The sequence below is a fragment of the Parasteatoda tepidariorum genome, chromosome 2 (genome assembly GCF_043381705.1).
Source record: "Parasteatoda tepidariorum isolate YZ-2023 chromosome 2, CAS_Ptep_4.0, whole genome shotgun sequence".
Lineage (NCBI taxonomy): Eukaryota > Metazoa > Arthropoda > Arachnida > Araneae > Theridiidae > Parasteatoda > Parasteatoda tepidariorum.
The window spans coordinates 97,502,838-97,518,516 of record NC_092205.1 but is presented as its reverse complement, the minus strand read 5'-3'; the positions used below and the strand labels follow the sequence as shown (position 1 = coordinate 97,518,516).

General features: G+C 32.6%; 2 protein-coding genes across 2 annotated transcripts in view; both read left to right on the top strand.

Annotated features, from left to right (window-relative positions):
* LOC107438163 (galectin-4) overlaps positions 1–15,679 on the top strand; it is a 104,308-nt gene that overhangs the window by 50,269 nt on the left and 38,360 nt on the right. The window lies entirely within an intron of this gene.
* The window catches only part of LOC107438162 (uncharacterized), a 66,764-nt gene that overhangs the window by 40,222 nt on the left and 10,863 nt on the right, over positions 1–15,679 (top strand). The window contains exons 19-24 of the mRNA XM_016050373.3: positions 620–777; positions 1,807–2,007; positions 3,630–3,731; positions 5,147–5,291; positions 11,169–11,494; positions 14,251–14,345. Coding sequence (XP_015905859.2) covers positions 620–777; positions 1,807–2,007; positions 3,630–3,731; positions 5,147–5,291; positions 11,169–11,494; positions 14,251–14,345 — 1,027 coding nt within the window. The remainder of the gene's footprint in view (positions 1–619; positions 778–1,806; positions 2,008–3,629; positions 3,732–5,146; positions 5,292–11,168; positions 11,495–14,250; positions 14,346–15,679) is intronic.

Genomic DNA, 15,679 nt, shown 5'->3' with positions numbered 1-15,679 from the left:
AAAAATATTTTTTTTCGCAATCTTTATGTGCATTTTTTTAACATTAACTATTTCATAAATTTGATGACACTTCTCTCTTTTGAGTGAATAATTTATCCTTTTTGAAACATTTTACTGCAATGTATTTAATTAGCAAGGGTAACGAAAGGTATAATAGCAGATGATAAAGCGAAGTAAGTGACTAAAAAAGAATTCATTGATTGCATTTGGAGCACATTAAGGGTTGTCTGAATTTCAAACGCGGAGACGTTTCTCCTCCCGCCCTGAAATGAACTCTTCGTCCGAGGAGGTGGAGTCAAGTGTGCCAACTCCTGGTGAACGAACTATACTTGTTTATGTACTTTAATTGTTGCTAACTAGTCTGTTTACAGAAAGAAAAAGAACAGCTCGTGGTACGAGCACATATAAGATATAAGCTCCGTAATAACGCATTTCCGTACGAAATATAGGTTCCGTAGAAACGCTTGTTAGAAAATTTATGGTAGACTGGGAAAAGGTTTCGCGCCGGCGACGATTCTTCAGTGCGACATCCTCGCATCAAAATGAACTCTCCGAAGGTGTATCGTTTTCTTGACGAAATAGACTGTAGTTTTCACCGATTGTGATTTTTCCTTTTCAGCTGATAGACTCAATGAACTAATCGATGTTTGGATTCGTGACAAGGATCTTCTCAGGTTGGAGCACGTGGTCATTGCTGGGCAGGGAGATAGACTCGTCGGACGTTCTTCCAGTGACCGTCAAGTCCAAGAATTTCTAGAGCTTGTCCCAACCTATATGGTTAGTAGACAATCTGTATATACCTCAGACACCAATTTATGACTTTTAAAATTTGAACATGCCATTCTCCTTCCTGTTATGGAAGAGTTGTTACTGTTGAAAAAGTGTGCCAATAAATTTGATAATTTATTTATTAATTAATTATTCTATTTATTACAATTCTATTTATTTAATCTATTTTACTTCGCAACGATCGATGCATCTATGCTATTTGGCGTAATGGTCCTAATGACCTGAGTCGCCGTACTTAAAGAACTAATTTGATTCACGCAAACACACATTTGTTCATATGGCAGTAATCTTTGCTTGTTCGTATGGTGATGACCATAAGGTAATACACCTTTCTGAGAGCTGTTTTTCCTTGAACGTTTGTGATAGCTTCAGATAGTATTTTTTTAACTTTAATTATTGATTACGATTATTTTACACATGACAATTATGTTTGGGTAGGGCCGAGATAGCCTGGTTGGTAGGGCACTGGGCCCATGTCCAAGAGGACATGGGTTCGATCACCGTCAGCTGAAGACTTCCCGTGTAGTAAATGGTGACTGGTGCAAGTTAAATCTGTCAAGTCACAAAGTCCTCCATGTTTGCATAACAAATCATGCCTCTGGGGGTACTGATCCAGGAGTTTCCTTGCCTCTTAGATTGATTCAAAATTACAAGGCTACGGAGATGAACATTAGTAGTCGCAAACCCAAAATTGGGTCGGCTGTTCAACGATGGTTATAAAATAAAATTATGTTTGTGTGATCAGCAATGTTCGAAAATAGTTATTTAGTAAAATATTATCAGGGAAATATAGTTAAGTTATCGAATTCAAACAGTTAGGACTAGGAGTTTTCAAAAAGGCTTGACGATGTCAGAGAAGTAGATTGCTGATCAAATGCCTCTATATTCTTTAACGCCCACTTTAGAATTGTTTTCACATTCACATTCTTCTATCCCTTCATTCTTACATCCTTCTCTCACATTCTTCTAGGAGCGTCTTCCAAATTTCTTCTTCTAAGTATTTGTTTTTCTTTGCAGGCGAGAATCCGGGGTGTCCACGAGGCCGTTATAAGGGGGAGCCTCGGAGAAGTGGAGTCGGTGTTGACGAGGAAAAGATTTGCCCTGAGCAGAGACCAGTTGGGAGCGAGTCCTCTTCACCTGGCTGTTCTGCACGGACACAGTGACATCGTCAAGTATATCATCGATAACTTCCCTGAAGCACTGGATGGACCCGACAATGTAATTTATTCATTGCATCTTCAATATCGATTCTAAAATTTATAAGTATTCAAGTGTCTTGTATTTGAGTCATAATAGAGTAATTGCGAAATGAGTCAAAAGTGAGAAATGACGGAAGTCCTAAAATTCACACAAGATGTAATTTTGATTAAGAATGCACGCGTGCACTCTTATGTTGAAATTTCTATTTTGCATAAATGTGAATGAATTCTTATCATAAAGAGTATACCATGTGAATAAATACGCACTTGATGACATAATCCTGAATAAAGAAAGATAAACTGGGAAAAAGGGTCTACGACGTTAAATCATATTGTCTGGGCGGCCAATTCTGATCACTAAAAAACTACTCTATCAGAGAATGATTTAAAATAGCTCAATAATAGAAACGCATAATATTTTCATGTAGTGTTGTATTTTTAACAAAATTGAAGTCTTTTATTATCTGTGGCCTTAAACACTTTTTTAAAATTCATTGCATCCAAAATAAACAAATTAAAAATAAAATGATAAATAAATAAATTTGAAAAGTACCTTTAACTTAACATTTTCATTGCGTGTAAATTTGCGAAAATGCGAGCCTTACTGTTCAAGGCGTATGTACTATTAATTCAATCGAAAAATATCAATAGTTACATTTTTAAGTTCAATTTTTAAGGTTTATTAAACTAGTACAAACCTACTACGTTTTTCATCAAAATCATTACTGTATAAAAATTTAAAGAGAAGGACTTGTTGTTCAAATTCTCTTAACAATTTAACTAAACCAATACACACGGACTTCTTTTTTAACGAACTTCCATTTTGCGAATTTTCTCTATTTTGCGATTTTTTTTTCTCGAGGAACCAAGAACATTTTGGAAATTTCTTCTTGGAAATGACTTCCAAATAGCGAAGTGAATTTTCTATTTAACGAACTTTTCTTTGAAATCCACTTTCCCTATTTCCCAAAATATTTCAGAACGCTTCAAACTTGTTAACGCATTTCATGGGGGAAATGACCTTGAATTGATTTTCGCTTCCAATTAACTTTTAAAGAAAGCAGCAAAATACCTTTTTGTTTACATTTCAAACAAAAAACTTAGACTAAATTACCGGATTTTATCAGGAGCAATTAAACTTAATATCGCATTGCGGTAATGTATGTTTAAAATTGCTTTCATAATAAATGCTGGTTTAATTTTATACATAAATTTTAGCTTTTTTAGTTCACAATTTATGTAGCATGATAGTGTAATACTGGTTAATGTTTTTCTCTATTCTAGCTTTCCATGCAGATTTCTTTTATGGTTAAGAATTTATGAAATAAATAGTAGATACTAGTTTACAAGATAAAGGTGTATCAATTGCTATTTTAATTATAATTAGTGTTTATGAATTTAAATCCTGTTTCGTGTTGTTTAGGTATTTAAAAAGGTGATTTTTCTATTTAACGAATTTTCTATACAATGAACTTATTATCTTGATGTAGCGACTTTCTTAAATAGAGGTCCGACTGTATAAAGATGCTCAGAATTTAGAATAAACAGAACTCATATTCAGTCGTTCTATTTCGTGCAAAAAATATTTTTTTTACTTAATGAATGACTTTTTAGATGAAGATCATCTGTTATTTGTTGCAGGAAGGGAGAACTCCTCTTCATTATGCGGCTGTTATGAGAGACGGAGGAAATTACTATAAGATTCTGCTCATGGCTGGTGCCGACGAAACCGTCAAAGATAAGGTGAAACACTTAACAAATTCAGCACACAATTTTATTTTATTTTAGAAGGTTTTGATCTCGTGATTTTTTTTTCTCTTTGTACAGGCGATATTTTGCCAGTAATTTGTTTGACAATATTCTGTCCCCAAGATTTAGCACCCAAGTCATTTTAAAAATGTAAAAAATAGGTTATTTGCATGTCACTGGGTCAATGGACCACGCTCCAAATTATTTTAAGTTTTAAAATCTAAACAATTGTTTGACTGCAAACTTTTCGAACAATTTTGTTTATAGTCTACAAGTTAAATCAATATTTTTTACAGAAAAACAAAGTATAACAGGAAGAAAAAAAATAAGTTTCTTAGAAATAATAATATTCGATTCATGATTTTTAAGGAAATATCTCTTTACTGTATCTGGTAAAACTGTTCTGCCTAAATTCCAGTGCATATTAAATCTTAATTTTTATTTCAATGATATGTCAGGATCAAAAATAAAATCGACACCGATTTAGAAAGCATTTTGCATTTCAAATATAAGTTAGTTATTAAAATCTTTTATGTAACATTAAAGACATAGAGTTAGGTAGAAAGAGTAGGAGGGGATATCTTAACTCACTTAAGTTTAAAACTGAATGGACTTTTATAACTTTTAAGTACGAGAACAGCTTCAACAATTTTGACGATTCGGAGCTCACTCCATTGTCGCCATGTTATGGAACTCGCCCCTCGGTTTTTTGGATTGATTGGGACCACATAGAAATGTAAAAGAGGATTGAGATTAAAGACTATTGTAGTGTATGTATCTACCACAACAAAAATACAATTCCAATTCCCTAGTATATAAGGCATGTTTACACGAATTTACGTTGGGGTACCTTTTCATAGATGACGGTTGACATTGTCGATATCTACTCTCGCCCCATATTGGTGACCCGGACGTGATGCGAACACGCCTACTCTGCCAGAAACTCTCACTTTGATATGAACACGCCTACTCCGATGGATGGTCCCCGTTGAACAGCTGACTTGCTACTTGTTACTGCTATAGTAGTCTATTCCTCGGGCTGTTGCTACTCAGTCTCGATCACACACAACGTCGGCCTCTATGCACTCGACTGCTAATGGCAACGCAGGAGCGACCACGACCGTGAACTTCATACATCTCTCACGATCAGCATTTAAAAGTACGGTGATATTAATACAGCCTTCTCAAAAAACAGCAATGAATCAATTAGTGGTATCCGTTCATCGAATTCTATCACAGACTGGTGAGGGAACACTGTAGTGTATCTACCACTACAAACATAAAATTCCAATTTGCTAGTATATAAGACATGTTAACTCGAATCTACGTTGGGGTAACTTTTTATAGATGACGGTTGACATTGTTGATATCTACTCTCGCCCCATAACTACTTCGTTCTTTTTTTCCAGAGTGATCGTACCCCTGACTACTACCTGACACATCCGGGTGTTCTCACGATTCGTGATCTTCTGGAGGGTTACCGGATCAGAGAGAACCAGAGTCCATCTCAAGTGAATATTTGGCAGCGTCCACCCACAGATGAAGCTGAAAAACGTGAGTGACCCTTTTAAAAATCACCTTCACGGACAACGCTTTCTTATATTGACACTCATACTGGACTTAAAAGCATACTGGACTTTCATGTATGCTTCTTGTTCATTATTTTAGCAAATAATGGCCAGAAGGAAAAAAAAACTTTATAAAAGTCCAAGAGGCTACTTCTAGAAGGATCTGATCATTTTACAACTTTCTATAGTTTTATAATGTTAATATTTTTTTGTCCCTTTATCCTAATGTATATTTTTGAAATCTTTGATGAAGATTAATCTAAGAAATTGGGGATAACAAAGTTATAATTAAGAATTTCTAATTATCCATTTCAGCGATATAAGAATAAAGTGATCACAACTTAGCAAATTGTTGAACAGAAAGAAGAGTTAATAACTCAAAACCTAGAAAAAAAACTGGAAAGAGATTAAAAACTACAATTTTCACCTCTTTACCAGAATCTCCTACAATTAAAGCTCAATCTGATTTTCTCTAATTGTAAAAAGTAATCCAATCTCTAAATAACCCGTTAATTGATTTTAAAAAAAATTCTCATTTCTTTAAATTCTTAAAAGATAAAATTCTTTCCTTTAAATGCTTCTTATTCGGCCCAGCTTCACAAGGTGTATACTAATAGACCTGTAGCGTAAAATTTACGAGGTTGGCTATTGTAATTAGGTTTGATTTTTTAAAAATGCTTTATATATGCTTAGAATGCAGTGTTGGGGTAGCAGAATTTTGTTTCTAATAATTATAGTTAATTTAATTTCGTTTCATTTGAAAACAGTCTGCCATATATTAAATTGATTTTTTAATTTTATGCAAAATAATAAATTGAAGTTAAATTTTAATGCTTTTACCTTTTTTAAAGATAAATACGTTCTTTTTAAAAACGAAAGAGTTTTAGAAAATAACCTTAAACAGATTTTCATTCTTTTTTTAATAATTTAATGCGTATAAATGAGTGCACTTCAAAGATAATTTCTTTTAAAAAATCAAATAGTGAATTTATAACACGCTCTCACGACACCTATAGCATCTATATAATAACTTTCTTTGTTGTTTTTACCCTTTTTACGTTAAGATGGCGGGAATTCAAAAAGAGCAATTACGTATTACTTCTTAGTATTCAAAACAAAACCTATTCCAAATAAATTAAATTTTAAGTTTGTAAAAATGTATTTAAATTTATTACAAAAAGTCTTTTAATAAAAACTCTTCAAGTGCTTGTACAATCAATGAGGCGAAACGGAAATAAATTTGTTTCATATTCAAATAAATAAAATGTTTCATATTCAAATTGTAATGTATTCAAAAGATGAAAAGATAAGTTTCCGTAAACCAAATTTTATAAAGCAGCGTTGGTTGAATTAATAATAAAAGCTTAATTATTATGTTTACCCTTTAATGCGTGCGTGAATATCGAAAATTTCTGCAAGTCTCCGAATATATTCTGCAATTTCAACCGGTTACCGTTAAAGCTGTTTGGCATTATATTCGTATGTAAAGTGCACCAAAAAACCCGGACCACCCTGAATAACTTTTGATCTAATGATCGAATTTTCAAGTTCTAAAGTTCAATCTTACTGGTTCAAGGGGGAGGCCTTAAATGTGCTTATTAATTAGTGCAGACGATATTTTCAGTACGAAATCAGACTTATAAACGTATTTTGTCTAAATAAACATATCCTTTATTTTTTATCGGATTCGGGCTCCTGACCTCCTAAAATATCGGGGGTAGCCACAATCTGGGAATTATGGCCCCCATAGTTAAATTAGAAGAGTGATCCAAAATTTGGACCCCTTAATCTTTATTTTACCTTTTTCGTATTTCTCCATGTCACAAGAACTTTTTAAACGAATTGAAAAATGTTTGCCCACAATTATAAAGTTCATTTACCCTAAGTTAATCCCATGCAAAAAATAAATGTTGGTGCACATTTATTCTTTTATTTAATGATAGTGCAAAAAATTTCAAATGTTTACTAATATTTACTTTTTGCATGGGATTATCCTTGGTTATACGAATTTTATGATTGTGCGCGAAAATTATTCAACTCGTTAAAAAAGTTCTCGAGATATGGCGAAATACGTAAAAAATAAAGTTAACAATAAAGGGTCCAAACTTTAGACAGCTCTCCTGATTAAACTATTGGGGAATTATACTTTCCAGGTTGCGGCTACTTCCCATGTTTCGTGGGTCAAAAACCCGATTTCGTTGAAAAAAAGGTATCTTTATTCCGAGAAAGTAAGTTTTTGTGCCTGATTTCGCAACTTAAAATATCATCTGAACTAATTAATTGGCATATTTAATGTCACCCCTTTGAACCATTAAGATTGAGTCATAGAACGTGAAGATCCAATCATTAGATTAAAAGTTATCCTGGGTGGTTCTTTCTTTCTTTTATAATTTTGCGTTACAAATAAATATGCGTACTGTTAAATATTAATGATATTCTAAGTGTCAAGTTTTGTCTAGCGGTGCAAATATCACAGATTTTTAAAATAAAAATAATAAGATGTATTTTTTTTAATGTTTGACATATGTTTTTCTCAGTCTCAGCATTATTTCTGCTCACTATATTATGTAAGAATTTAGTATCTGGTACTTATTTATTATAATAATTTCCTTCTAAATTTTAAAAAAAAAAAACTCAACTGGTTGTATTTTTTTAAAAAAAATAAACATTTGATAGTCTTTTCTTTAAAAATATGTGTTCGCTTTTAAATTCAGTGAATTGTGTTTAAATGGTAATATTTATAGCTAAAGATTTAAAGCTTACCTCGAATATAAAGCACTTAAGCTGTAGTATATTCATATTTTCCTTGTCAAAAAAGTTTCAAAAAAATGTTTTCATTGGGTAGCCAGTTTTGTTCGCGATTAATGAATCAGCCAACATATTCAGGCTTTATTTATTTTTCTGACATCTGCGTCAAAATCCTTCAACATTGTTTTATTCAATAATATTCAAAACGATGCATTAAAGGGTTCATTACTAAATCATCTTCTTGTACCAACTTTTGTATTATAAGTACGTCTTCCCTTCTTTTCACTATTGATTTTTCCTGAACATGTAATTTAAGTACGTGTAATTGAACAAATGTTGAACAAACTGTGCTATATTTGATGTAGTCAGTGGACTCTTGTTTCATTTTTTTCCTTCTTTTTTCTATTCAAAAGTCTCACTACAAAAACATTAAAGAAATAAATAAAATAGATTTTGATAATTAGATTAGTTTCAAATATGCAAAGATATAGGTTTTATTAAAATTCATCACAGTTATATCTTACTCAAAAATTATTTATTAGTTATTGACCAAAAGCAATAAAAGAATTACAATATTTGATTTAAGCTTTAAAAGTTTTTAAAGGAGTCGCGTCATTATTATTTCTTGCAATTTTAAGTTTGACACTTGAATATTCAAACTTTCAACTCCTTATAATTGAAGCTACCTGATGCAATGAAAATGAAATTGATAAATATTTCAACAAGAGTCCATCGGCAATCTTTTGCTTTGATGATGTATTGTAAAATAAATATTTATTTATCAAAAGGAAATAAATAAAGTTCTTTTTTTCTTATTGGATTGTTGTTTCTTTTAAACATTAATATAATCACATAAACATATCTAAGGAAGCGGATAAATGAGTTGACCATACAAAACGGTGGACTCTTGTTCCTAAAAATATTTCTCAATTTCAAAAAAATAACAAAAATACAACAAAAAAATAACAAAAACACAACATTTGCATACAACAAAATTTTAAGAACTTTCTAAATGTTTAAGTTTTAATTTAGCTTTTGACTTTATTGATTTTACTCAAAACAATATTTTTTTTAGCTTAATTTAAAAATATTCGTAAAAATTATTAATATTCTCATAAGCACGTTACATTGGTTCATAAACGTCCTCGTGGATGTTAAGTGGGTTAAAACATAAACAGTCTGATTTTTTTCTTGAATGATGTTTTTTTTTCCTTTAATGTTCATAACGTCACTATGTTTATTTTACTAATCATTTATGAAAACATAATGTATGAAAAGTTTAGTGTGTGAATATTCTTAATGAATATAGATTTTTCTGAAAGATCTAAAAACTTAGATCTTTATAGTTTATACATCGATTTAGTGTTAAGCATGGTATAGCTTTTCAAAATTGTCCACTACGCTTCGATTAAGATCTTTAAGTGTAAAATTATTCGAGATTCTAAATGTAAACTAAAGCTTTCTAATACTGATAAAATTTAAATCGTTAAGGATGAAATTCCATGATGTCACGTAAAACGAGGCTTCAAGCCTCGTAAAACAGGCATTACAATAATTAGAATAACTTATTATAATCAAAATCTAGTAGTCACGAGTAACTGTTGCAAACTCATAAAAGTCATGAAAATAGCGTGTTATTCGCAAAAAACGCATCATTTCTTACGACGCCGGAACCTTCGAAAAACAACCGCAAACAACATTCATAACTGAAAACAAATAATTGCATTTGGCAGGCGGATACGATAGGATTTCGAACCTTTATGCACCAGCGTGCCATTTTTTCTAAAAAATTGTTTAATTTGGTCATAGACGTGCCGTCAAACAATTTTGACAATTGGGATTATTGGGAAAATAATAACACTAAATACTATCAAATCAAAACTCTTTATTTACTATGAAAAAAAATACAGTTTGCAATATCTGAGTTATACGCGTAATTCAACCTAAAGTAACATCAGAGTGACTTCTGCTGTTGCAGATTAGATGACAAATAACTTATATTAGAATGTAAGATGTTATTTTAAGCAGGTCTGTCAATTTTTTTTGCTAGTTATTTATTGTTCGCTTGTTTTTTATGGTAATTAATTGTTTTTTGGCATTAATTGTAATTTTTTTGTTAATAATTGTTTATTTTTTTATGTTTGTTTTTGTGAATTTTAATTTAATTGGTAAATTGCTTCACAGTGAACTTCGTGATCGGTGGCGTGCCCAAAATATTATATGGCGTGCCATTGGTTCGCTATCCCTGCAGGCGGTTCAATACACAGGCGATATTTTGTTATTGTGACTAGTTATTACTATAAAATTAAAAATGAAATCAAAAGTGTTTTGCTTCGACGATAATTCGACCATTGTGGCTAGCTTCAATTAACAATAAATAATTGAAAATACCTTGAAACATAAAAGCGATTAATGCATCGTAATTGAATTAAAGAAATGTTTAGATTTAAAGATATTAGATATTAAAAAAATAATAAACGGAAATTTTAATTTTGTAACTAACCTTATGATTCGACTAAATTCCCGTCTTCATGCGCGTCTGAAATAAACAAAATATATTGTAAATAACTGGAAACTTGAAACAACATAAAAATAAATCATATAATAAAGGGTGTGTAGTGCGTCTACCACTACAAAATTCCAATTCTACCACTACAATTATTAATTCATTGGTACATAAGACATGTTAACTCGATTCTATGTTGGACCATCATAAATCAGTCCGAATTCTAACATTGGGGTGATGGTTGTTCATGATCGTTCCAACATTTGATTTCTATGATACTGTGATGGAAATTCGTGATGGTTCGACATGAACAAACCTTTAAAACAAGTTGCTATTCCTATGTCGGACCATCATAAATCAGTCCGAATTCCTACATTGAGGTGATGGTTACTTATGTTGGTTACTGTAAAAAAAAATGTAATGGTTCATGATGAAATTATTGATGGTTACCATCAGTATTATGTTGGCCATCAATAGAAGTTTGACTTGGGTAGTTTAAAACTAAGGCTTTGTCTTGAAATACTTAAATTGTAATGTTTCCTTGGCGAAATAGTTTCGGGGGACAACCATAAGTCTCGTTTCATCGTTTTGGTTTATACTATCTTACAGTGGATCTGTTTGACCACGATTCTTTCGGTGGGGAGACCCCTGATTTTGCCGATACTCCCACACCGGAAGGTACGGCGGAGGAGAAAGCCGTTGAAACTGAGATGGAGAGAAGTGACCAGCAGGAGGAGGCACAAAGCAAACCTCTCATAGATTATCCCATTCTTTTCGATCGACAAAACAAGGACAGTCGCTACCTGGCTGGTGTGTTGGGAGATGCTTTGGTCAAGGGTCTGGCTCAAGTGGCTCAAAGGAGACCCAGTGACCCCATCGGATATCTTGCTACCTATCTTTACCAGTACGCGGCCATGAAATCTTCTGCTCCTCACGTAAGTTCCCTTCCTAAATAGTAGTATAGTGTATCTAAAATAAGAACTCCCCCAGACATTCGTCTGAACCTGTGGCGGTGACTATGGTAACAAGGTATGACTATTTCAAGTAGGGGTGCGGGATCACTGCTTTGGAGTGGTTTCGGCTCGGGTCGACGAGAGAAAGGGAATCTCTTCGGTCTATGGTGTTAGTGAAGCTACCCTCCCTAAAGTGCACAATTCTTGTTTCCATAGCACCAGACGGACTCAGACTTGGTGACGGGAGGAGTTCTTAGCGTAGACAAACTATAGCACATTTTTGGGGGACTTCGAGCTTTTATTTGAGAAATCTTCTTGAAGAGTTTCACTACTATAAAGACATTTAAATAAGTATTTTAATACACATGCTCATACCATTTCAAAAAAAAAGAAGCCAAGTGTAATGTAAGATTTTTTTTTCAACTGAAAAATAGTATAGTCAAAAGAAGAAAAAAAACTGACTAAAATTTATATTTTGTATGAAATTGTTTTTCGAAAAACAAACTTTATAGTTTTGAGCAAAGATACGTAAATCCGCTTTAAAAGTTCTCGAGATATGGCGAAATGCATAAAATGTAAAATTAATATTACGAGGTCTAAATTTTCCTGACCCAACTATTGAGACAATATTTCCCAGGTTGCTGCTACCATCTATATTTTGGTGGTAAAAAATCTGCATCCGTCGAGAAAAAAAAAGGTATGTTTATTGAAAAAAAAACATGTTTTATTGTCTGATTTCGTAACTTGAAATATTGTCTTCACTAATTAATGCTTGTAATTAATTAGCATATTTGATGTCTCGCCCTCCGTTCATTAAGACTGAGATCTAGAACGCGAAGATTTGATCATTAGATAAAAGTTATTTGAAGTATCCCGTTTTTTTCTTTTGCGCACTGTACATTAAAGTTTTTATCTTATCAGAAAAAAAATTATTTTTTATACTGGCAAGAAATTTGTAGATACTCTAAAAAATAAGTCGACTGCAACTCAATGCAATGCGTTAATTGCTCCACGCTTTATAGAACAATCCTTTTATGTTTCTGCGCTACAAACTGCGATTGCGTTTCTTTTTTCCTTTGATGATTGTCAGAAAACGTTTACATCACGCTGTTGGTGATTTTATGAAAAAAGCATCTGGACATTTTTTCTTCAGAGCTATTTGTTAAACTTTATGACAGTATTCATCCTTGTAATTTTAAATCCAATTTGAAAGAAAATCTCTTGCCTCGAAACAAGCGGAACTTAAAAAATAGAAGTTTATGGGAGGGAAACCATATCAACCTGAGAAAATTTTTCATTGGGTTACAATTGCAAGTTAGTTTGACGTCAAGGGCGATCGAACTCAAGATCTGCCAACTATTGAGATTTTTTATGTATCGGGCCAAACGATAATACTCGACCTAAGAGAAAGCCCTCTTATCTCACCCTTGTGGTTTTTAAGTAAAATTTTGATTTTCATTTTTACGGCTCTTTTTATTTTTTTCTTTAATTATTTTTAAGTTCTTAACTTATTTTTTGAGTAGGGAGTATCATCCAACGTAGCTGTACCCTTTAAAATAAAGTAAAATAAGTAAATAAATAAAGGCTTCGCTTTATATGATTGAAATAATTTTTAGACCTTATGCATATTTTTTTTCACATTTTATTTTCACAAATGTTTTGAGTAACAAATTACACGGTTAGAAGTTTTGGATAGGTAATTTAAAACTGTAAGTTTGACTGTTCTTACATCTCTTAAAATATTTACTTTTGTTTAATGTCAGAAAAACTGCCGTTATGTTGAAAAATTCTTTTACGTGCAATACCAAATTACCTATCTGAAAAAGTTAACGACAGAATTATTTTGGAGAACAAATCAGAATATTCAACGCTTTTCCATGGTTTATATTATTAGATCTACTAAATTTCTTTAACTCTGCCTTTCTTGGATTACTTCAAATCATTTTGTATTCAAAAACTGCTAAGTAGAGACATTTAATTTATTTTGTATTATCCTGTATTTCTCGAAACCTTCAGAAAACTTTTTCTTCCCATTTCTTTTCCTCGTTGACTTTGTCTTAGTTTCTTATTTTTCCTTCCATTTATTAATTAGATCTTTCTGAAGTGCTTATTTTTATGAAATGCTTGAGTGAAATTTTTCAATTCAATTAATTATTTCTGCCTTGGTGACTCAGGAGATAAAGCATTCATCTTCCAATGCGGTGGACCGGGTTTGAATCACGGCAATGGCTGGTCGATACGAATTCCGTGCACGGTTCGCACAGACCACAGTGCTGACATAAAATAACCTATGGGGTAGACGGATCATGGGTAAAAGTTCCTTTGCCATCATGCTAACCGTGGGAGGTTTACGTGGGTTTTCCCTTCTATTTAACACAAATGAGGGTAAGTTTCAGCAGAGAGTCCTCCACGAAAGCAAATTTCTCCTAATACTTGATCCAGGTGTTCCCTTGTCTTCTGGATTGGGTTCAAAATGACAAGACTACGGAGATGTAAATTAGTAGTCGTCAGTTCAAAACAAATGGGTCGGCTGTTCAACGACGATTATAAAATAAAAGTATTTCTGCTTGGAGTTTTTGGAGTTCACCAATAGCGTGTCACAACTGTTCGTATTTTTTTTTTTCGTTTTATTAAAAAAAAGCAGTTGATCAAAACTTTAATTAGTTTAAAGTGTAAATTAATTGTTTGTTTAATTTATTTTTTAAAGTACCGTGACTGATCCCTTGTTTTAACATTAGACGAGCAGTGAACCTGAAGTTGCTGATGATGAAGAAGAAGAAGAAGAAGAAGATGATATGATGAATGCAGATGAGGAAGAAAAAGAAGACGCTCGGTTGGTAAAACTTTTTCGAATTACCATGAAACAAATGTAAAGTTTGACATGAGAGCATTCAAAACAAAGCTTTAAATAATTATTTACATTTTGAAATTTCTGTAATGTTACTCCGTATTATAAATTCTGCAAAACAAATAATAATTCGGAAATTAATTTGGGGATATCGAAATGCAAGATGAGTTAAAAATTATCCTGCAATCATTTCTCTCAATAACGCTTTCACTCAAAAACCAGTACATGTAACTTAATGTATTACTTTCTAAAAGTAATTTTTTCATAGTATTGTGACATTACGAAAGCTACTGAATGTCAACTGTAACATTATCTAGATGGAGAATGTTCAAAGTATTTGTGAAATATCATTACTTATTTTTAACATCAACCAACGATCGTCGTAGATATTCACGATGGACACATGGAAGAAATAAAAGAAGATTTGTATGTATTTTATTTATTTATCATATAGCGCACTCTGATTATCGCCATATGCGTTCCTAATAGCGAAATAATCGAGAGATTTTTCAACGCTTTACAGTTTCGCATTATTCTTTCTCAAAAGCTATTTCAGATTAGATTCACAACGCAACAGATCGCATTAACGCTAAAGGGTATAAAATAAGCTTAGCCTTACCATTAATACTTAGTCTTACCATATAAACTTAGTCTTACCATATTAAGTTATATCTGCCCCCCCCCCCATAATCGGGCGTACGGGAAAATCGTGAGCTCGTCGCCGCGACAGATCTCCCCCCCCCAGTGAGGGAAACGCAGGCAAGCACACCGGCGCAAGGACCCAGCCGGGAGACCCGGCAAAGCCCCCCGTGGCATTTATTGAAACTAAAACATTACAATTACAAAGAAAGGCTGTGGAGCTAGATAACAGCTTCAACACAATTCATTACAAATACGAAATCGAAAAGTTAGAAAGTAGCATGCAGGCCATGCAAAAGAATTTTTAAAAAGGTTCGTGAAATAAATGTTAAAATTCTGAAAACTGGCGCGCAGGCCAATATGGTACTAGGCCAAAAGACCCTTATATTCCTTAAAAATACCATAAAATTTACAACGGTGGAGATTTAAAAATTATCAAGGGGTGCCAGCCCAGGTCAAAAGACCCTCATAAAAGGCAATTTAAAAGTTTAAAAAGCTAAAAAGTAAAAGTATGTAAAATGGCAAAATGCCAATATAAAAACCAGAAGCCAAATGGCAAGAAACAAAACACACTCAGGATATTTCATTTATTATTATTTTACCACGTTTATATAAACTTGCCTTCGTGTATGTCTGTCCGGGTGGAATTTTGTAATCGATTTTAAATTTCTATAAGTTTT